Source organism: Ambystoma mexicanum, chromosome 5q, assembly GCF_040938575.1.
Source record: "Ambystoma mexicanum isolate Mex_15411 chromosome 5q, UKY_AmexF1_1, whole genome shotgun sequence".
NCBI lineage: Eukaryota > Metazoa > Chordata > Amphibia > Caudata > Ambystomatidae > Ambystoma > Ambystoma mexicanum.
In genome coordinates, this window is record NC_090933.1 from 1,365,487,151 (window position 1) to 1,365,509,605 (window position 22,455).

The 22,455-nt window shown below is 45.1% G+C and overlaps 1 protein-coding gene across 1 annotated transcript in view; it reads right to left on the reverse strand.

Moving 5' to 3' along the window:
- LOC138498429 (scavenger receptor cysteine-rich type 1 protein M130-like) overlaps nt 1–22,455 on the reverse strand; it is a 950,335-nt gene that overhangs the window by 250,134 nt on the left and 677,746 nt on the right. Inside the window, exons 10-11 of the mRNA XM_069622185.1 lie at nt 8,812–8,879; nt 92–121 (exon numbers count right to left, since the gene is read on the reverse strand). Of these exons, the coding sequence (XP_069478286.1) occupies nt 92–121; nt 8,812–8,879 (98 nt within the window). The remainder of the gene's footprint in view (nt 1–91; nt 122–8,811; nt 8,880–22,455) is intronic.

Below are 22,455 nucleotides of genomic sequence, written 5' to 3' on the forward strand. Positions count from 1 at the left end.
CCACTCCTGCCCACACCACCAACAATCCAGCCCAGTCCCACCCACCCCACTGACAATGGATCCTAACCATAGAATAATAAAAAGTACTCACATGATTGTGTGGCTCCACTCACAATAAAACCTGTAAATGAAACGAAAAACATGTGTTACCTATGGTCAGCCCAGCAAAAACAAATCATAACTATTATGCTTCAATCACGGTCCCCCCTTTCAAGCCATCCCTGGTGGTCTTCTGACCGACATCCCCCAGCACTAGCAATCTGCTCCCAGGCAGGGCTAAATGAGATACCCCCACATCCATTTGGCCACAGGGGAAGGGCCACCCCCCTTTCCATTGCAAGGTTCCCTGGTGGTCCAGTGTGCCCCTGACCCCTCAAAACAACCCCACAAAAAAAAAGGTTTACTTTGTATTATTCATTTGTTTTGCCCCTCTCCTGAGCAGGTGCAGCACTAACCATCCAGGAGCGAGTGAAGTCTAAGATGACACCAGGGTTTTTAGCCTAACAGGAAGGCAAAGGAAGAGGGCCCAAGGTGGGCGGCCAGAGTGAGAGAGGTAAAGCGGGAGCAGGGGTCCCAACAAGTAGGATCTCATTCTTACTGGCATTAAGGCAGAGATCATTGGAGGTGCACCATTCCTGAATCACAGATAGACAGTCAGGAATGAGCGAGAAAGAGGAAGAGGCTGAAGGGAGCCTGAAAAACAGCTGAGTGTCATCTGCATAACACTGAAAGTTAAAGTAGAAGGTGGAGAGGAGGTGGGCGTTGAAGAAACAGGGTGAGAGGATAAAGTCCTGGGGAACTCCACATGTGGAGAGAGAGGCTGTGGAGAGATAGTACCCAATTTGGACCTGGAGGGTTGGTCCAGGAGGAAGGAGAACAACCATTCCAGGGCCTGATCCATGATCCCCAGGCTCTCACAGAGTTATTTGATCAGGATGGCATGATTGACTGTGTCGAAGGCAGAGGAAAGGACAAGGAGGATGAGGACAGAAGGTAGGTTTGATTTGAGGTTGGTGAGCAGATCTTTGCGGTTTGCACGTTGTGAGCATTGATCCCTGGCCCTCAAGCTTTAAGTGATGGATGCTATGTGATCACTGAATACTGCATTCTATGATGTGCACAGTGTGAGCATTGATCCCTGCTACTGCCAGATTCCTGTGATGGATTCTATGTGATCACTGTGTGCTGTTTTCCATGGAGTGCACAGCGTGAGCATTGCTTCCTGCCCCTGCAAGATAACTGCGATGAACGCTGTGTGATCACTGTATGCTGTATTTAATGATGTGCATGGTGTACCATATTCTATATTCCAATGTATGCACAGTGTGAGCATTGATCTTTGTAAGCTTCCTGTGATGAATGATGTGTGATCACTGTATGCTGTATTCCATAGAGTGCACAGTGTGAGCCTTGAATCCTGCCCCTCATACTTTCTGTGATGGATGCTGTGTGATCAATATATGCTGTATTCGATGGGGTACACAGTGCGAGCATTGATCCCTGCCCCTGCAAGCTTCCATTCATGTTTGCTGTGTGATCACTGTGTGCTGTATTCCATGGAGTGCACAATTTGTGCATTTATTGTGTCTCAGCAACCTTCATCTGATTGATGCTTTGTAATCATGTCATGCTGTATTCTATGGTGTGCACAGATTCCATTACCCTTCTACGACTATTGGCCCGCAAGGGGTACAAGGTCAACAAAGCCAAAATCCAATATGGCCAGCTTGAGGTACTTTACTTAGGACAGCTCATTTCAGCAGACAGAAAGAGGATAATACCAGACAGAGCAGCCACCGTGTGCACCACTCCCAAATGTGTGACAGTAAAATATGTTATGTTATGTTATTAGTTCTTATAAAGCGCACAGTCGCCCAAATGACATCATGGTGGTGGGAGAGGGGGAGACAGCCTCATAATAATTAAAATAGGAAGGTGTTGACCTGTTTTCTGAACTCCAAGTAATTAGGAGTTTTCATTATGATAAGTGGAAGATTATTTCACAGAACTGCTGCAGCAATAGAGAAGGCCCGGCCGCCAACCCAGTCTCTGTTGTGCTTTTGAACAACCAATTGTTTGGAGGTGGCTGAGCGCAGATGACGAGTGGGGCAATAACGCAGGAACTTAGCTTGAAGGTATTCTGCACCCTGACCATCAATGGCCCGGTGTACAATGCACATGGTCTTAAATTCAACCCTTTGAGCCACAAGGAGCCAATGCAGGTTCCGTAATACGGGGGAGTTGTGTGCTCCAAAAGGGGAGCCAGTGGAAACCCTAGTAGCCAGATCTTTCAACCGCTGCAATTGTTTAATCGGGCCCTTAGGTTGGGCCAGGAACAGCGAGTTGCAATAATCTATACGTGATAAAACCATAACGGCAACCACAGAAGGGTGTAGCGAGGCCGGGATCAGAGGTAATACTCTTCTCAAAATCTTCAACTGAAAATGACCAGCCTGACAGACCGCAGAGACTTGTTGGTCCATAGACAAGGATGTGGATAAAACCACACCAACATTTTTCACTTTTTTAACTGGAGTCGGTAAGGGCCCCAGGGAGGAAGGCCAGAAAGAGGACACCCAGAGAGTAGGATCAGGAGGATAGCCCACTACCATCACCTCAGTCTTGTACCCATTCAGTTTCAGCCCATTGTGTTTCATCCAATCTCCAACCGCAGTCAGGCAGCCCCGCAGGCATGACAACACCTCATCCTGATCCAGGTCTAATCTGATCAGTATCTGGGTGTTGTCGGCATAGGAGTAACATCTGACCCCAAACGAGCGGATAAAACACACCAGGGCCCATATATAGATATAAAACAGAATAGGCGACATGGAGGAGCCTTGGAGCACTCCACAACTGAGGGGACAAGGAGCAGCAAGAAAAGGAGGCGTCGAGAGGGTCTGAGTATGATCCGCAAGGAACAAATTGAACCAGGCAGGTACCTGTCCAGATATGCCAAACAGTGAGAGATGAGACAGCAAGATGGAGTGGTCGACAGTGTTGAATGCCGCTGACAGATCTAACAAAATCAGGGCACCGATTCCACCTGCATTCACTAGTCTGGTCATATCATCCAGAATGGCGACCAAGACACCCTCTGTGCTATGACAGTAGTTTTAACGGGTTTGCCAATAGCTTCCAGTCTGCAAGAGATCAGGAAATGGCCAGACCAAGAGATAGGCTCAATGGACTGAAGTGTGAGAAGAGATTTATGTGCAAATACCAAATCCAGTATGTTGCCCAGTTTGTGAGTAGGGTTGTCAACATGTTGGTGAAGTTGAAGAACAACCATGCTTTCAGCAAATAAATCAATAACAGGGGTCCTGTGAGGGCCATATTTTAGATTAAAGTCCCCCAGAACTACCAGATGGGTATAATGAATTTGTAAATTAGCTACAAGGTCAGGGAATTTCTCAAGAAAGCTGCTTTGGGAGAGGGCCAGAGGGCGGTAAATAAGCAGGAAGTGGCAGACGTCAATAGATTGACTCACACACCAAAATAATGTTGCCTCCATTGAATGGAATGGGAGCAGTTTATTTGAGTAATTTTAAACTCTTCCTTGAATATAACAGCAATACCCCCTCCAATCTGCGGTGGATTGCGGTCAAAAACAGGATGCAATATCCAGGGGGGATAGCTTGAATAAGGTGGGGGCCTGAGCTGGCCTGGAGCCATGTCTCAATAAGACACAGCATAGTGGGGCATTGATCCTCTAGTATAACTGAACTGAAAAATGCTCAGGTGTTTTTCTCGCAGGAAGTATTGGGCCGACATTGATAGCACTAGAAAGGTTCTCGACCCAGCCTGTGGGAAAAATTGTGTGCTAAATTGGCCATCTCTGCTCCAGATAATACTGTGGTGGACCTCCCCGACCGTGAAATGGACGGCACAGACGGGCTTGCCTTAAGAGTACCTTCAGCACCCTGCAGGCATGCCCGCTGAGCCCCTCCGTTGTGCCTTGGGCACGGAAGGCACATAAATGCCGATGGAGAAGGGGACGGGGAGCTAGGCCCGCCCCCTACAAGAAGTAGAATGGGGACTGCACAGGCAGAAACTCAAACACGCGAGCGTGGACAAAACAGTTAAAACACAAATGTAATGCAGCTAAAGCAATTCCCAGTATTGCTTGCCCCTAAGCAGTGCTGGAATAGGTAATAAAAGAGGCGTTAAAATGACTCATAAGAGCCGTCTCACCTCCCTCTCATCTCTCCTCTCAAAATACATGCAGAAATTCCTGGGGTTATGTAATTTTTGGAGGGCATGGATTTTGAACTATGCAGGATTCACAAAACTGCTCTTACAGGGTATCAAAGAGGCACAAAAAGTCAACTATAATTTAGAATGAGCAGCAAACATGGTATAGAAATGTAATGATATAAAAGAAGTGATTGCTACAGCACCAGTTCTTGTTGCCACCCCAGACTATGCACAAGAATTCTGTTCTTTTCACATGGCACACTCATGACCGCCGTGCTAACACAGAAACGTACAATGACCCACAAGCCATTGGCATACTATAGCGGTACACTGGGCAGTTTGCATATGAACAAGCTCTTGTTCCCCATTGGGAAAAGTCCCACAATCGTGATGCGATGCTAAGTAACATTGTTTATGGAACACTCAGTATTTGTGATCTTGGAGAGATCGAAGTCCACTCTGACCACCCAAAGTGCATCGACCTACAAGATTATCATCTCAAGCCCAACCATTCATGTAGTATGAAGCAAGACAGTAAATCCTGCCACATTCCTAACAGAAGTGTGCACTGACAAAGACTTGCAATGTCACAACAGTGCCACATATGAAGGCTAAGAAGATGACATCCCCAAAGCAAAAGACAGTCCACTAGAGGAGAGTAAAGTACTCTTTGTTGATGGGTCATTATCGATAGACCAGGACACAGGTCAAAGACATACTGGTGCAGCGGTCGTGCACCTCGAAAGAGGAGACTATGAAACATTAGTAATGAAGAGATTACCCATGCACTATTCAGCACAAGCAGCAGAGCTAATAGCACTCATCAAGCTGCTACACGCATGCCGGGCTGTCATGATGAAAAAGGAGGTGTTCCGGAGAGCAGATTATTCCCAGAACAACATGTCGCACTCGTAGACACATTCATTTCTGCACTTTCACAACCTTCTGTGGTGGCGTTCATCAAATGCACCGCACACAATGGTGACACTTACAAAATACCATTAGGAAAAGCTGCGCCCAAAATGGCAGCATACTATCCTCTCCCAATAATTTCAGAATATCTCATACATACACCACCACATGGCCCACAGCCAGCTGCATACACTACATTGCCACAACTAATTGAACTCAAGGAAAAGGAACAAAATTAGTGGAAAGAGCTATAGTTTGAGAGAGGGTGCATGTAGTCCCCCACAGACCAACTCTCGAGACAAGAATGCACTTGCCTGGAGAGCTCTTGGCATTAACATTCAACTAGTTACACCACCCACCCCACAGCTCAAACAGCACATTGTTGCAGACATACAACAGGAATGGTTCACACCAAATCTTCTTGAGCATCTCACAAATGTCATTATATACTGCACCACCTGCCAAACCTTCAGCACTGGCATGACGCTGAGACAAATTGAGGCGCAATGTCTGGCCCTATTGGGCCGATTAGTGAGTTACACATTGATTATGCAAGCATGGGAGTAACATGTAATGGTTCATGATACCTAATGTGTTGTAGTGTGTCCTTTTTCAGGATGAGTTGAGGCTGGGACTTGTGCAAATCCGGATGGCAAATGCACTGCTAAATTTTTAATGCACAACCTTCTCCCTCGATGAGGCGTGTGAGCAATGTCAAAATCTGACAAAGGCACCTATTTTTACAATGAGCTCTTTAAATAAATCACAGCTCTACTTGGCGTTAAACACTGCATGTGTTCCATTTACCACCCCCAAGCAAACAGAATTGTGAAAAAAATAAATAGCCTTCTCAAAAGCAAGCTCTGCAAACTCTCTTTCTCCTTCACCCTCGAACATCCATGTCTCACTTTCTGTCTCTTTGGCACTCCAGAATCCATGCCTCAGACTCCCTCTCTCTCTCTCTCTCACCTCCGAGCATCCATGTTCCGCTCTCTGTCTCTGTCTCCTTCACCCTTGAGCATTCATGTCTCAGTCTCTGTCTCTTTCACCCTCCAGCATCCATGCCTCAGACCCTCTCTCTCTGACCCTTGAGAATCCATGTTCCACTATATGTCTCTGTCTCTTACATCCTCAAGCATCCATGTTTTACTCTCTGTCTCTGTCTCCTTCCCCCTCGAGTATCCATGTTCCAGTCTCTGTCTCTGTCTCCTTCACCCTTGAGTATCTATGTCTCACTCTCTGTCTCCTTCACCCTCGAGCATCAAAGTCTCACTCTATGTCTCTTTCACCCTCAAGCATCCATGTCGCTCTCTCTCTCTCTCTCTCTCTCTCTCTCTCTCTCTCTCTCTCTCTCACCCCCAAGCATCCATGTCTCACTCTCTGTCTGTTTCACCCTCCAGCATCCATGCTTCAGACCCTCTCTCTCTCACCCCTGAAAATCCATGTTCCACTATCTGTCTCTTTCTCTTACATCCTCCAGCATCCATGTTTCACTCTCTGTCTCTGACTCCTTCACACTCGAGTATCCATGTCTCACTCTCTGTCTCTTTCACCCTCTAGCATCGATGTCTCCGACCCTCTCTCTCTCAACCGCAGGCATCCATGCTCTACTCTCTGTCTCTGTCTCCTTCACCCTCCAGCATCTATGTCTCACTCTCTGTCTCTTTCACCCTCGAGCATCCATGCCTCAGACCCTCTCTCTCTCTCTCTCCCCCCTGATCATCAATGTTCCACTCTCTGTCTCCTTCTCCCTCGAGCATCCATGTCTTATTCTCTGTCTCTTTGACCCTTCAGCATTCAAGCCTCAGAACCTCTCTCTCTCTCTCTCTCTCTCTCTCTCTCTCTCTCTCTCTCACCTCTGAGCATCCATGTTCCACTCTATGTCTCTGTCTCCTTCATGCTCGAGTATCCATGTCTCACTCTCTGTCTCTTTCACGATCCAGCATCCATGCCTCAGACCATCTCTCTCTCACCCCCGGGCATCCATATTACACTCTCTGTCTCTGTCTCCTTCACCCTCTAGCATCCATGTCTCACTCTCTGTCTCTTTCACCCTCCAGCGTCCATGCCTCAGACCATCTCCTTCTCTCTCACCCCAAGCATCATTGTTCCACTCTCTGTCTCTTTCACCCTCCAGGATGCATGCCTCAGACCCTCATTCTCTCTCACCCTTGAGTATCCATGTTCCACTCTCTGTCTCTCCCTCCTTCACCCTCGAGCATCCATCTCTCGCTCTCTCTCTCTTTCAGCCTCCAGGATGCATGCCTCAGACCCTCTCTCTCTCACCCTCGAGTATCCATGTTCCACTCTCTGTCTCTCCCTCCTTCACCCTCGAGCAGCAATGTCTCACTCTCTGTCTCCTGCACCCTCGAGCATACATGTCTCACTCTCTGTCTCTTTTACCCTCCAGCATCCACGCATCAGACCCTCTCTCTCTCACCCCTGAGAATCCATGTACCACTATCTGGCTCTGTCTCTTACATCCTCCAGCATCCATGTTTCACTCTCTGTCTCCTTCACCCTCAAGCATCCATGTCTCACTCTCTGTCTCTTTCACCCTCCAGCATCCATGCCTCAGACCCTCTCTGTCTCACCCCTGAGAATCCACGTTTTACTATCTGTCTCTGTCTCTTACATCCTCCAGCATCCATGTTTCACTCTCTGTCTCTGTCTCCTTCACCCTCGAGTATCCATGTTCCACCCTCTGTCTCCTACACCCTTGAGCATCTATGTTTGACTCTCTGTCTCTTTCACCCTCAAGCACCCATGCCTCACTCCCTCTCTCTGTGTCTTTCATCCTTGAGAATCCATGCCTCATCCCTCTGCGTGTTTCTGTCACCCTCAAACATCTATGCATAACTCTATGTCTCGGTTTCCTTCACCCTCGAGCATCCATGGCTCAGTCCCTCTCTCTGTCTCTTTCATCCTGGAGCATCCATGCCTCGCTCCCTCTTTCACCCTCAAGCATCCCTATCTCACTCTGTCTCTGTCTCTTTCACCCTCAAGCATCCATGTCTCACTCCCTGCCTCTTTCACCCTCCAGGATGCATGCCTCAGACCGTCTCTCTCTCTCTCACCCTAGAGTATCAATGTTCCACTCTGTGTCTCTGTCTCCTTCACCCTCGAGCATCCATGTCTCACTCTCTGTCTCTTTCACCCTCCAGCATCCATGCCTCAGACCCACTATCTCTCTATCTCTATCTCTCACCCGCAAGCATCCATGTCCCACTCTGTCTCTTTCACTTTCACCCTCATGCATCTATGTCTCAGACATCTGCTCTCCCTCACCCACGAGCATCCATGTTCCACTATCTGTCTCTGTCTCTTACATCCTCCAGCATCCATGTTTCACTCGATGTGTATGTCTCCCTCACCCTCGAGCATCCATGTTTCTTTCTCTGTCTCCTTTGCCCTCCAGCATCCATGCCTCAGAACCCCCCCTCTCTCTCTCTCTCTCTCTCTCTCTCTCTCTCTCTATCTCTCTCTCTCTCTCTCTCACCTCGAGCATCCATGTCTCACTCTCTGTCTCTTTCACTCTCACGCCCACTTGTAAAGATCTTAATTCTGTCAGGAACACAGAAACTGTGTATCATTTGAAGAAGATTCACTAGGCATATATTAACATAACATAACATAACATAACATAACATAACATAACATAACATAACTAAAGTAAGGAACTGAATGGCAGGCGATACTCACGACGACAATCAGCAGAGACACTCAGGATATTGCAGAGGAGCACAAGGTGACCCAACATCCTCACGCTTCTGTAAATAAAATGGCAATTACTTTTACAAGAATAAAAACTGAGCAGTAAATTATGTTGATGAAACAGAAACTCCTTCTTCGGTAAGTGTCCCGCAGGTACTGGAGGAAGAAGACTAGAGGACTACAGGATTCCCCAGGAACCTTCCCCACCTCCCTCAGTCTAAGCCCCCTACAGACATGAGTCTTACCAAGTTAGAGGGTATGGTGGGTGGCACCACTGGGCCTTAGTGGAGTCTGGGGTCTGCAGAGGCTTCTCAGAGGTGAGCAGACAGAAGGAAGGACTGATTCATCAGGTGAATATGAAGGGATGAGGTCAGGAATGTCCTGACGTGGGAGGACACAGGTAGGGCTTCAGATGCAGGACACTGGAGGCATAGAGAGAGCTCTGAGACAGATGAACCAACACCTTTACATAAAGGCAGACAGGAGGCAGGGGGCTGAGCTTCAGAGTGGAGGAAAGCACATTTGAGGCCAGGTGCATGAGTCATCAGCCTTATGAGAGGCAGTCTGTTGGCACATCTGCTACTGGGCTTTGTCATGAGTTTGGCTCGTGATGCTTCAGCTGACAGGTAAACATTAACTCCTGGTAGCACTGCAACCGCTTCAGCAGCGGCCCTGCAGTAGAAGAACCATGGCATTAAATGCTTGTGTATTCCAGTGACTGTTCCCACCCACTTCTCACCTCTTCCCACCACAAAAAGAGACCCAGCAATGAATCAGAGCCCCAAAACAACTTCCACAATGTTCTCCTTCTGTGCAGGTGCACATAATACTTTCATGCAGAGGCAACATCATCCCCTCGCACTCCTGAAATGGTAACACACCTGCACAAAATGCTAACTAAGGCAGTAGCTACTGAGCGGGGCAGCCCATCACAAGTAACCACGCTGACTCTAATCACAAGTCCAAGGGTCTTTATTTAAAACTATCAAAAATTGTTGCTTTACTTTTGTTATTCAGGTTGAATAAGTTGGGAATTGTCCCTTTCCTCTCTCAAATTCACCTGGCCTGGGTTCCACCTCCCAGTCCCAGAAGTCCCTAATGGGCGGTTAGTAAACTACAAATTAGTAACCCCTATCTGTCTTGTCTCTATTCTTCCAGTGTTTGCCCTAAGTCTATGGCTATCTGACTCCATAGGGAACTTCTAGCTTCCCCTCTCCTGTCATTATTTAGTCTCTGGGAATAGGGAATGATGCCTACTTTTTCCCTGCATCACAAACACTTCTTTCACAACCTCTCACTTCTGATCCGTCACTATTCTGATCTCGTAAGCTTTTCTCCTCCCACCACATCACTGTCCCTTCCAACCTCTCAATCCTAACCCATCACTATTCTGATCTCGTAAGCTTTTCTCCTCCCACCACATCACTGTCCCTTCCAACCTCTCAATCCTAACCCATCACTGTATTATCCATTTCTCTTATTAAGGCCGAGCCCATCCATCAAGGACTTCACCTAATGTTTACAACTTTATTACAATGATACATCTGCCTCAGCACGTGTCTCACAGGAAGGGTCTGCCTCAGCACGTGTCTCACGGGAGGCATCTTCCTCAGTACGTGTCTCACGGGAGGGGTCTGCCTCAGCACGTGTCTCATGGGAGGGCTCTGTCTCAGCACATGTCTCACGGGAGGGTCTGCTCAGCACGTGTCTCACTGGAGGGCTCTGCCTCAGCACGTGTCTCATGGGAGGGCTCTGCCTCAGCACGTGTCTCACGGGAGGGGTCTGCCTCAGCACGTGTCTCACATGAGGGGTCTGCCTCAGCATGTGTCTCACAGGAGGGGTCTGCCTCAGCACGTGTCTCACGGGAGGGGTCTGCCTCAGCACGTGACTCATGGGAGGGGTCTGCCTCAGCACATGTCTCACAGTTGGTGACTGCCTCAGCACGTGTCTCACGAGAGGGGTCTGCCTCAGCACGTGTCTCACTGGAGGGGTCTGCCTCAGCACGTGTCTCAAAGGAGGGGTCTTCCTCAGCACGTGTCTCACGGGAGGGGTCTGCCTCAGCACGTGTCTCACAGGAGGGGTCTGCCTCAGCACGTGACTCACGGGAGGGCTCTGCCTCAGCACGTGTCTCAGGGGAGGGGTCTGCCTCAGCACGTGTCTCAACAGAGGGGTCATTGTCAAAATCATTCCCCACTCACAAGGGTGTGAGGCAGGGATGTCTGTTGGCCCCAATATTGTTTATTCTTTATATGTCTGATTTTAATTTAACTAGTTTCGGAAAAGGTTTGACTATCCCAACTTTGAAGGGTTCAAACTTTGGGCTTTTAATGTATGCGGGTGATACTGCCCTGTTGGGTTTAACCCCGAGAGGACTGCAGCAGAGCCTCACGGATGCTGAGGCATAGTTCACCACCCACGGATTGAAACTGAATAAAGACACATGTCTTTGGAGAAGGAAGAGTGGAATTTAAATGGTCTCTTGGGGGTAAAGCAATTGAAGTACTGGCACCATGACATATTGTTGACATATTGTTGACAAAGAATGGGCAATGGGTAAGGCATGTTGAAACCATTCAAGAGAAGGCTGCAGCTAGGTTGAGTGGCCTTCTCAGATTTTAGCATATGCATGGTGGACATATGCATGACAAGTGCCTTGGTGTATTTAAGGCCAAGGTCCGCTCCTTGATGACCTATTGGAGTGAGATCTTGGGTTTTACTAATTGTTACACTGCCCACAATGCAACTCCACTGGCATCACAGTGAGCTTGGTCTCTTTTCTAACCAAAAATCCACCCAGCTCCACACATGTTCGATTTGACAATGTTAAATGCATACACACATTCTCCATCCCACACAAATCTACTGTCCTTCTTAAGCAACCTCCTAAAGGGTTTAGTAATGCGCACAAACACTCACAAACGTTACTGTAGTACTCACACAAACCCCAACATTATCTCACTTCTTCCTTGTTGGTGCAAGCTGGCATGCTTCTCATGACTTCTACTGCATCCATGTTGACTCTGTACCCATTCCCATTCATAAGATGTCCCAAGATCTCCACCCCACGCTCTTTGAACATTCATTTTCTTTCTTCCACCCTCAAACCTTTCTCACTCAATCCCTGCAACACAATTTGCAATATTTTATTGTGTTCCTTCTCTCCCTTCCCATATACAATTAAATTGTCCTGGTACACCAGTGTGCCCTTTAGTAGGGATTGGCATATGAATTAAAATGTATATTTTTAAGAAAGTCTGATGCATGTGTGCTATTAGTGGGGATTTCAGACAAATGTAAAATTTGAGAATACTTGTAGTATGTCTTTGTCTGTGAGGACTCTATTGCCATTTTGATCTTTTTTGAACGTAATCCTTGTTTCATCTTTCTTAAATTTGAGGTATGATGCCAATGCTTTGCCAGATTTATTAGAAAACGGGCAAATCTTGGACTTGTACTTTGAAAGATTAGCGCATGAGTATTGAGTAGTTGAGTTATTGTGTTGTATTTTAAGTTTGATGAGTTTTTGTTGAGTCGGGGTAGAGTTAGTTTGTAGATATTGTGCTTGTTGTAATTTGATTTGTTTGAGAATATCGTCAGTTTCTTTTTAAAGTAGTCTTCTTTTAGCCGCTGTAGTCCTCTAAGTACTGCTTTGTAGCAGTCACAATTGTTGTGTACTGATGTATCAGCAGGAGAGTTTTCTGCGAAGAAATGTGAATGCTGTTGGTGTACAAACTTCTCATCCTTTGAGAGGGCTGAATACAATCTCCATCTATTATATGTATGCTTGTTTTGATTATTAGACAGTGTAATATAAACAGGGGCATGATCTGATATAATAATTGGTTCTATATTTGCATCTAATAGGCCACTGGTCAAAGGTTTAGATATAAACATATTAGTATTTTTTCATTTTTATTATTTTATTGGCCTTTACAAGTCTTTAAAACGAAAGAAAAATATTCAAATGTCATCATATCAATTGCATACATCAGACTTCTCATCAGTCCAACAAGGAATCTTCAGCCAACCTGATAACCGTTGTACAGCGTTAGTCCATGGTTTCGAGACATTTTTCAATCGCATCTAAGAGAAATGTTAGGGAAATTGTCCGTTTTTTATTTCCCCCATTATACATCAACTGCCACCACTCTTCAGCATTCCTCGTTGTCAGTTCTGCCATCAAGGGGCCAAGACATTTCGATCTTTGTGTTCGAAATAGGGGGCAGAATAAGACGAGATGTTTAGTCATTTCTTCGTTGAGTTCACAGAACCAGCAGTTTGTATTAGTCTTGTCCCAGCCAGCCCAGTTCTTAGTTCTCTTTTTAGTGTTTAGCAGATTTAAATGAAAGTGCATACATATGGATCGTCTTTTGTTATCTGGGAAAAGCCTTACATAGTTTTGCAGTTTATTGTATGCACTTCTTTCTTCACCAGTTGAGATCCTGTCTAGTCTCCAGATCTTAATCTTCGCTAAATCTGGATTGTCTCAGAGTGTTGTAAGATCTGTTCCATACATTGCCCACAACTCCTCCCATCTTGTACTCCATAACGATAGTAAGCATACCGGGTTGCCACTACTGGGATTCTTCAGAATTTTAAATTGCAGAGTAATGTTTGTCAAGATGGTTTTCCTGTATAATGCAAGAGTGTTCCAACAGATACAGGCTTTGATAGAGATCAGCCTAGCTCGTATCCTAGACACGCTGTTGAAGTATTATCGGGTTGATGAAGCATTTTCACCCAAAATATTTGTTCCAATGTTCAGCACAATTTTTCCGGGGATCCAACGGCGTTTTCCACTGCATAAATGAGGGCCAGAACCACTTTCTGTTGGTAGAAGGGTATCACTGGCCTTATTGAGAACTTCCCAAATTTTCTGTTTAGAATCGAGGCCTGGCAGGCAAATGGGTGACATTTTATTTTTACAGTCTCCATCCAGTGCCCATCATGTATATTTCCGGTAATCTGCATCCGAAGGTATCTAGTGGTTTCTACAGTGCTGAGAGACTCTTTTCCTAATTGCCATTTAAACGTTTTGTTGTTTCTGTGCCCACCTGTATTCAGGTTCTGTAACGTTAGTATTTCACTCTTTGCATTGTTGATGACCAGACTATTTCTTTCCACATAGCATGTTATTGCATTCATTTTTTGCTGGAGACCTATTGGTGTGGAATCTAACAAGATCAGGTTGTCCGCATATAGCATCCAACTTAGTGCAGACCTATGGATTTTTGGGGAGACTGATCGTGGCTCATCAATTGCACTGCCAATGTCTGACAAGAACAGGTTGAAAATGATTGCCGCCAGAGGGCAGCCATGCTTCACGCCGCAGTGGGTGTTCATTTCTTTCGTCAGAGATCCACTCTGGTCTAGTCGCACCCTGATAGTAGTGGCGGTGTGGAGTTACTTAATTGTGGCTAATAAGCTCTCAGGGCATCCCCAGTTCGACATCTTAGACCAAAGGAGTTTTCGATCAATCGAGTCAAAGGCGTGGGAAAATCGATCAGAGCTAAATGAACCTTTCTCCCAGATCTTATAGATTCAATTTTTAGTAGGTTTAAAAGCAGGAGATTTAGGCCGCATCCGACTCCGTTTACGAAGTCAGTCTCTCTAACGTCTATATGACCACTGTCTGAGATCCAAGATTCTTTTGGAGCATTGAGACAAAGATTTTCCCTAGCACATCCAAGAGCACTAAAGGACAGTTTTTGGGCTCCAGACAATTTCCTTTTTTGAAAATAGGAACTATTATAGCTTTCTTCCATGATTTTGGAGTAACACACCGACTGCAAATTCTGTTGAAAAGCTCTTTGCACGCCTGAGCCCACATTTCAGGATTTTGTTTTAAGGTGAAGTTGGACAAACCATCAGTTCCAGGGGCCCTCGAGACACTGGCGTTGTTAATTATCAACAGGGCGTCTTCTTTGGTGACGTTGAGGTTTCATTTTTCCAGTGTCGACTTTGCAGGGTGCCTCCACTTGCCTTTTTTTACGGTAAAGCTCTGAGGAGTGGGATATCACACTGTTTCAGTGACCATATTAGCTATCAGTGCTGGTTGAGGGGCACCTTCGTTGTTCAAAATTTCCAAAGCTCGGCTGAGTTTTTATTTCCCATCTTTTTCATCATGCGAGTCCTGTTAGCATAGGTGGTTGTTCATCCTGGCCCACTCCCACTATAGTCGCGACAACTTCGTCCTCAGTCTCCAGGTCTTCATATACAGACAGATCCATCAGATCAATTAGAGGTTCCTCCTCACTTAGAGATGGAAGGGTGCCCCCTTCTGTATCGGGTTTCGAATTCGCAGGTAGGGGCTCCTTTTGCTTTATTAAGCATCTCACGTCTGTGTTGCTATTATGAACAGTGACGTTGACAGATTTTAGGTTTCTGAGGAATTTTCTTGAGTCATTACTTCTCTTTTGGTTTTTTGATTGTTGGTTTTTTGCTTTTTTTGTTAGACCGGATTTGGTGATGTTTGCTTTAGGTTTTTGAGAGGCGGTTCCTTTCAATGAGTCAGCTATAGAGCAGTTTTTGTCGACCATCTGTGGCCTGGAGGGCGTGGAAATCTGTTTTTTTTTGGTTGATCTGATTTTATTCTGTTGGCGTCTGAGTTTTTAGAGACAGTTCTTTTAAAAATGTCAACTATACGCCTGTCTTTTTTGGCTGGCACCTGCATTGGGATTGCCGGTGTCTCCCGAGATGAGGTCATCTCTATAGCCATGGCTGAAGTGGAAGGGTTTTGAGGATCCAGGGATCCAGGAGATTACTTGTACCTCTGCTACTTTTCAGAGCACTGGCAAAGCTCATACTTTTGGAAGGACGTTCTGTTATATTTGCAGAGTCCACACAAGGCTCAGTTTGTGGAGTAGATACGCTGGATGGATTTGGTCCACACTGACACGGTTTGGTCACTTTTACGATGTTGGCTATGGTCTTATGTCCATTCAGAGATTTTAGATCATGGTAGCTAACACTTGCAGCCAAAATTTTAGTGTCTGCTACAGAGGGTCCAGTCGTTTTGTTCATGTCAAGGGCCTCTGTAGAGATTTGAGTTCCAATGAGGCAAGCATCAGTCAATTGAGGGATTGAAGAAGCAATGTCTCTACTCAAAATTACAGACTGCACGGCAGCTTCTTTTGGCATGCACTGGGTCGCCAGCATCTCATCATTTTGCATGCCATCTGTCGCAGCTGTGTGATGTTTCAGTAAACTCAGAGCTTCCTTGGCGATCTCAGCAAGTAGTTTTTTGTCTAGTTTATTGTTTTCTTTTTGGTCTATGATAGTTTGTAATGACAAGTCCAAGTGTTTTCTCACTGCCTATGTCTACTTGCTTACTATGTGGAAGTCTCTTCCATGTTTACAAGTTTTGAGTTCATTAATGCTACCAAAGTTGTCAAGTCCATTCATTTGATCATATAGCTTTAAGAACGTTGCAATCGTAATGGCCATAGAAGACATCAGTATCAGTTGTAAGTCTTTGAGTTTTTCATTCAGTTTATAGTCCGGCTGACGGTCTGGCATGTGTTGTCTCATTTTTTTGCGTCTGACTTTTGGGAAGTCTCGCTCTATGATTGAGGAGTCGGTGAAACAGATTTCAGAGGAAGTAGGGCTTGTATCTGGTGTTTCGTCTCTCTTTTTATTGTAAAATAGCACTTGTTTCACTTTCTCCGTATTTTTGGTAGGAAACTGTTCCTTATCTTGCAGTGAGAAAAGCCTAGCTTGTGAGCATGCTAGAGGAGGAGATACACAAGTGCCAGCTTGTCTTTGGGTTTTTAATGCAGCGTTCCGCATTTGGGCTGGTTCTGCGTGTGAAATGGTGCCGTTAGAGCCAGAGGATCCTTCAGTAAGGCACGCAGAGGAAGGGAGGCCTTTTCATTTCTTGGTGTTGTGGTAGAACAATTATACAATTATTAGTAAGATTACGTGTCTTGTTTATTTGGGTGATTCCTTGCAGAATTTTGTTCACCACATCCAATGAGCCCCTCCTATTAGTATGCATGGATGAATCACACATTCCATTTTGGAGATGTGAGTGTGTTTTTGAAGAGCAAAACACTTCATCTTCCAATGCAATAATGCTTTTGTCATGGTCTTGAAAGCAGTCGCCGTCTGTGTTTTTAGATTTTGGGCAAACTATAGGGCTCCTGTCCAGCATCAGTTCTTTGTGATGCTCAGTTTGGTTTAGTTTGCAGAGGCTGTTAATATTTTCAGTGTTATGGCCTAACATCTTGTGTGAGAGCCAGGCTAAAACCATTAATTTGGGCACATTAGTATGCAGGGAATCAGTTGTAGTCTTTCCCACTCAGGCTCGCAAACTAGGAATAGTTGAACAGTTCACAGATTGAGGTGAGGTGTTAGTGTGTAGTTCGCAGCCAAGAGTAGTCTCAGCAAATGAGATTGCAACATTTGAGGGCAGAGAGTCGTGAGACTCCAGTCCGCGGCTTCCAGGCCTCACTTTGCCCATCAGTGAGGAAGCTTCCAGCCTCTCAGCTGTAGGCACCTCGCAGCCGACAGCTTCATCCACGCCAGGGACCTCCCCCCAGACAGACACCGCAGGGCACCCAGACCGAGAGCAGAAGGCAGCCAACAGCCTGCTGGAACCAACCCCAACACCAGCCCGTCCGGGGAAACGCTGCGCAGGGACCGGCCCTGCGCCCCACCTTGCCCGCAGAGGTCATCATGGCAGCCAGTGCAGAAACATCCAAGACGCCACCAGATGCACTCAAAGCAGCCAAGCTGAGGACTGCAGAGGATAGAGGGCTTTTGTGGGGTTGTGTGTGCTGGTCAGATAAGAGAGTCAGGCATTTTACTGAGGTCTGTGTCTCCACTTTCACATGCTTGCCATGCTTGCCAGTTCTCAGGCGTGTGGAGATATTTATGATATTGAATTCACACATGTTATCAGCAGGGGCAGACCCACTTTCAATTCCAATGCTAATATTTTTTAGTTTACTAACACAGAATCTATCCATCGGGTTCGGAGTCTGATGTTTTGCCTCTGACACGGACTTCCATCATCGGAATTGCAGTCTTGTGTGGGGGGGCAGCCAATAAAAGTGTCAGCGAAAGTCTCTTCTATGCGAGAACCCACAGACCCTCACTCCCTCGCACTCAAACACCGAAACACACTGCGTACACTGCACGCTCTGTGTGTGCTGGGGTTTTAGTACTGCTTCCTCCAGGAAGCAGTGACAGCAAGGGAAGGCAGACTCCAGCAGGTTATCCAATAGAGAAAGAAAGAGCCCAGGCAGTCTCAGGCTCACCAAACACACTGCGCACACCACGCGCTCGGCGTGTGCTGGGGTTTCAGTACTGCTTCCTCCAGGAAGCAGTGACAGCAAGAGAAGGCAAACTTCAGCAGGGTATCCAATAGAGAACGAAAGAGCCCAGGCAGTCTCTGGCTCACGGAAACACACTGCACACACTATGTCCTTGAGAAGGAGTTTTGGGGGGAGAAAAATATTGTAGTCTAGATCCGAGGGATGGGTAATACGCCAAGTATCCACAAGACCTAGCTCAGACACACATTTTATGAATTGTAAGTGGGACTTAGTTGTTATGTATCTTTTATTTGTTTTTTTTATCAAGGATGAGATCAATGATTTAATTAAAATCTCTGCATACTATTAGGTTGTTGGGACATCATTTGGATATGTGATTTCTTAAATGAGTCCTCAATCCTGGGTTTGCATTAATGGGGCCATAGCCATTTAAAATGGAGTACTCAATGGAGTCAATCATCAATTTTACTAAATCCCATCTGCCAACATAATGTGGATATCACTTTAAATTGGAGATGCTTGCTAATAAGAGTAATCAACCCATTCTTTTCCCATCTGCTGCACTAGAAAACACTTGACCCACCCATAGTCATTTCATTTTGGCAGCTTCATTCTGTGAGAGGTGGGCTTCTTGTAAACTTTCAATACATGGTTTAGCTCTATTGAGGCCGAGACAGTATTTTTTGCCTTTTAACCAGATTGTGTAATACTTTAACATTCCATGTTATGACATTAAGAGCCATTCATTATAGAACAATAAATATATCCACAATCCTGTATTTGAGATAGTGGGTACTAGAGGTAACATATATAGGGGAATAGAACAAGAGGGAAAGACAAACAAGAAGAACACAAAGTATTGCAAAATGCGTACCATCCTAGTAGTAAGTGAAAGGTAGTGGCTAACTGGATACAGCCACTCCAAACCATGTTCTGCAAACTCAATTAAAAGTGGGGAGGGTGTAGAGCCTGGTCTGGATGGGATACTTCATGCCCCATTCCGGCAGATTAACCACATTGTAAAACAAACCATTCTGTGCACAATTTCAACTTCAAGTCATTGAGCATCTGTAATTTATATTATTTATTTATAATATATACAATATATACAACATATCAGCAACAACAATATTACAGAAAATGAGTTACAAACAAGAAGTAAAACAAAGAACCAACTTAAAAAAAGTCATTAAACACGTTCCATAGCTTCTCATATGTCGACATTTTACATTTCAATCTGTAAATCAATTTCTCCGTCTGTGACAGGCATTGCATTTCCTGGATCCACTCCCCATAGGAAGGAGATTCACGCCCTTTCTACCCACAGAGAATAAACCTCTTGGCCACAATGAATGCACGAAAAATCCACTTCATGTGGGCTGAGCTGACATCACCCAACCCAGAATCATCACCCAGGATTACCGTCCTAAAATCAAGGACCGGCCCTCCTCCTGCAATCCTGACACACACGTTACAGACATCACTCCAAAAATCTCTGACCCTCACACAATTCCACAACATGTGTTCTAATGACCCGACTGCCTGAACGCACCCCCAACAGTCAGAACTGTCAGACATGCCTCTTTTATGCAATGTTTCAGGGCACCAATAAACTCGATTCAGGGTCTTGATCTGTCGAGACCGTTCACTTAGATTGAGAGAGCACAAAGATACATTACTACACATATTCTGCCAATCATCCAAATCAATCTCTGATCCTATTTTCTCACTCCATACTCTCCGCAAATTGTCATTACTCCGAAAATGTGACACCATTAGCTTGTAAAGCTGACTGGCCAGACCACCACTCTTCCCACTAGAGTCTGTCAGCGAAGCGCACACATCCAAAGAGTCAGACCAGTCTACCTCACCAACCGCCCTCTTTAGCTGTCTATATGCAGAGTCTGATAAACCATAAAAATTCCATCTCTCTCTCAGCTCTGCTGTGGTCAACCACCGATCATCATTCCCCAAATCAGAAACCTGTTTAATATCCATCAAAAACCATTCAGGCCAAAAAACTGTCCTCAAATTATCCCTAATCCTAGGATTCAACCAGATAGAGACACCCCTGGATTTGAATGCATCCCGATCAAGCAATGACAAAACTGCAATTCATGAATCACGCAAAAACAACGTTGCCAACAAATTGCCACCCGGAATCTTGGTATTAGTGGTCAACAAGGCTGTCGGGCCCAGCGGCCCATAGGCGCTCAACTCTGCCACCGCCCAGCTGTCTAATTCACCTGTCAAAAATGGAACAAAAAATGAGCAGAAAAGGCCAAATGATAGGCCTGAAAATTTGGTACCCTTAGACCACCTAAATGGACTGGAAGCTGCAACTTCCAAAGACTAAGTTTTGGTGGCTTTTTGTCCCACAAAAATTTTTGAACTAGGCGGTCCAAATCCTTCCAGTAGCAGCTCTTAATTTTCAAAGGAAGCTTGCTAGACACAAAGTTGACTTTGGGTGTTGTATTCATTTTCAGGGCATTGACTTTACCCCATAAAGAGAGATTAAGCAAAGACCACCTTTCTAGATCCGATTTACATTCATGAATAACCACAGACATGTTCTCATCTACCATCCTGGAAAGAGGATACGTCAGTCATACCCCCAAATAACGCAAGCGTTCTCCACACCACGTAAACCCCTGTCCCATAACCAGGGTTTTATCACATCCATTCGTTAGAGGCAACACTTCAGACTTCAATCAGTTAATCTTGTAGCCTGAGTAATCATGAAAATCCGACAACAGCCTCATCAAACACCTGCAAATTCTCCAGAACCAACAGAAGGTCGTCCGCATAAAGCCAAGCCTTTTGTACAATGAGCATCTGTAATTTGACCGAAGTGGCTTCCATGCAGGGTTGAAAAGATATGATTTCCGTTAGAATAGCTTGAATCGTAGGAACCTGTATTTCTTTCTTGGCATAGGGGAATCACCTTTCTATCTTTTGGAGGCATTTTCCTTAGTTTGCCCCTTTTTTTGATGCTATATTGGGGCAATGCAAGTAATATTTGAAGCAGAAGTTTCTACTGTAATGGTTCAAATATGTTATTAGTCGATACATTAGCTATGAACAGAGAATATCTCTTAATGACCCAGGCGTAGTCTTCCTCCACAGAAATCTTGATATGATTTTCTTTAACAGGTAGGTTTATGCAGCAGTATTCGTTATGTAAACTGAGAGTAGATACATAATAATTAAATGTGCCTCATACCATAAATGCTTTAGCAATGGGGTCATGCCTTATATTATATTTTAGTTATGATCGAGATGTGTAACTTCATTTACTATTGCAAGTTTGGCATTAAATATAATATTTCCACACCACAGTAACATATTTGCTTAACTCACTTCAGAGGCTGCACCTCATTCTATCATCATTTTAAGGCACTTATTAAAATAGCTATGTTTTAAATGTTCAGATGAAAGTGCTATTTTATGCCTAAATGCACATCACATGGGTATTTTCCTATTTAAGTATGTATTCTTTGTTTTCTGGTATAATATAGAGAGCTAAATGGAACCAGTGGGATTTCTCATTGTCTTCTATTTTGTATGTTATATCTTTAGTTTTGGTGCTTTTTGTGTAAAGAGTTCTGTGACAACACACACATACTTGGTTTGGTACTTCAGGAGATGTACTTTTAAACGTTGCTATTTCTTTGTTGTATGTGTGTAACAGAAGGTTGGCATCTCCAAGGTTGTCACTACTTTCTTCTAAAGTTACTGGATTTTGTAAGTGCTCCTCACTTCCAAATGTTTTGCTTTGGATGTGGTCTATTTCTTCCAAGAGTTCTTTGGCTGTGCCATGTAGGAGAATGTGATTTAAATATTCCAGTGCTAAAGCAGGACTTTTTGCATAGTACAGACTCGAGATTTCATATAGTAGAAAGGTGTGTTGCTAACATTTTGTTGTGGTAGAAAGTGCTTTTGCAAGCAGGCTAATGAATGTCCTCCTAGTCCTGTGTATTTGCACACTGGACAGGACTAGGAGGACCATGGTCCATGGTTTGTTATTTGTAATTTGTAATTTGTCTTTGGCTTTGGCATACTGATTGAGGAACTGCCATTAAGATTTGAAGGATAGTTTTCATACGTTACACATTGAGGTGTACGGCCATTTGTAGACGCCACAGATTGGTTCGTTGGAATGGAGAGTTGATTGCAAGTTTGTAGCGGATGTTCTGGCAATCAGCGTTTCGTCTGGCATAATGGTACTGCCTACCTTTTCATACCCTCCGCCGCTGCTATATATGGCAATTGGGTTTGTCTGCTCTTGTCTGTATGCCTCTTCATTGAAATATGGCTCTGTGCTGGTTGTGTGAATCCACTCACCTGCAGAGAT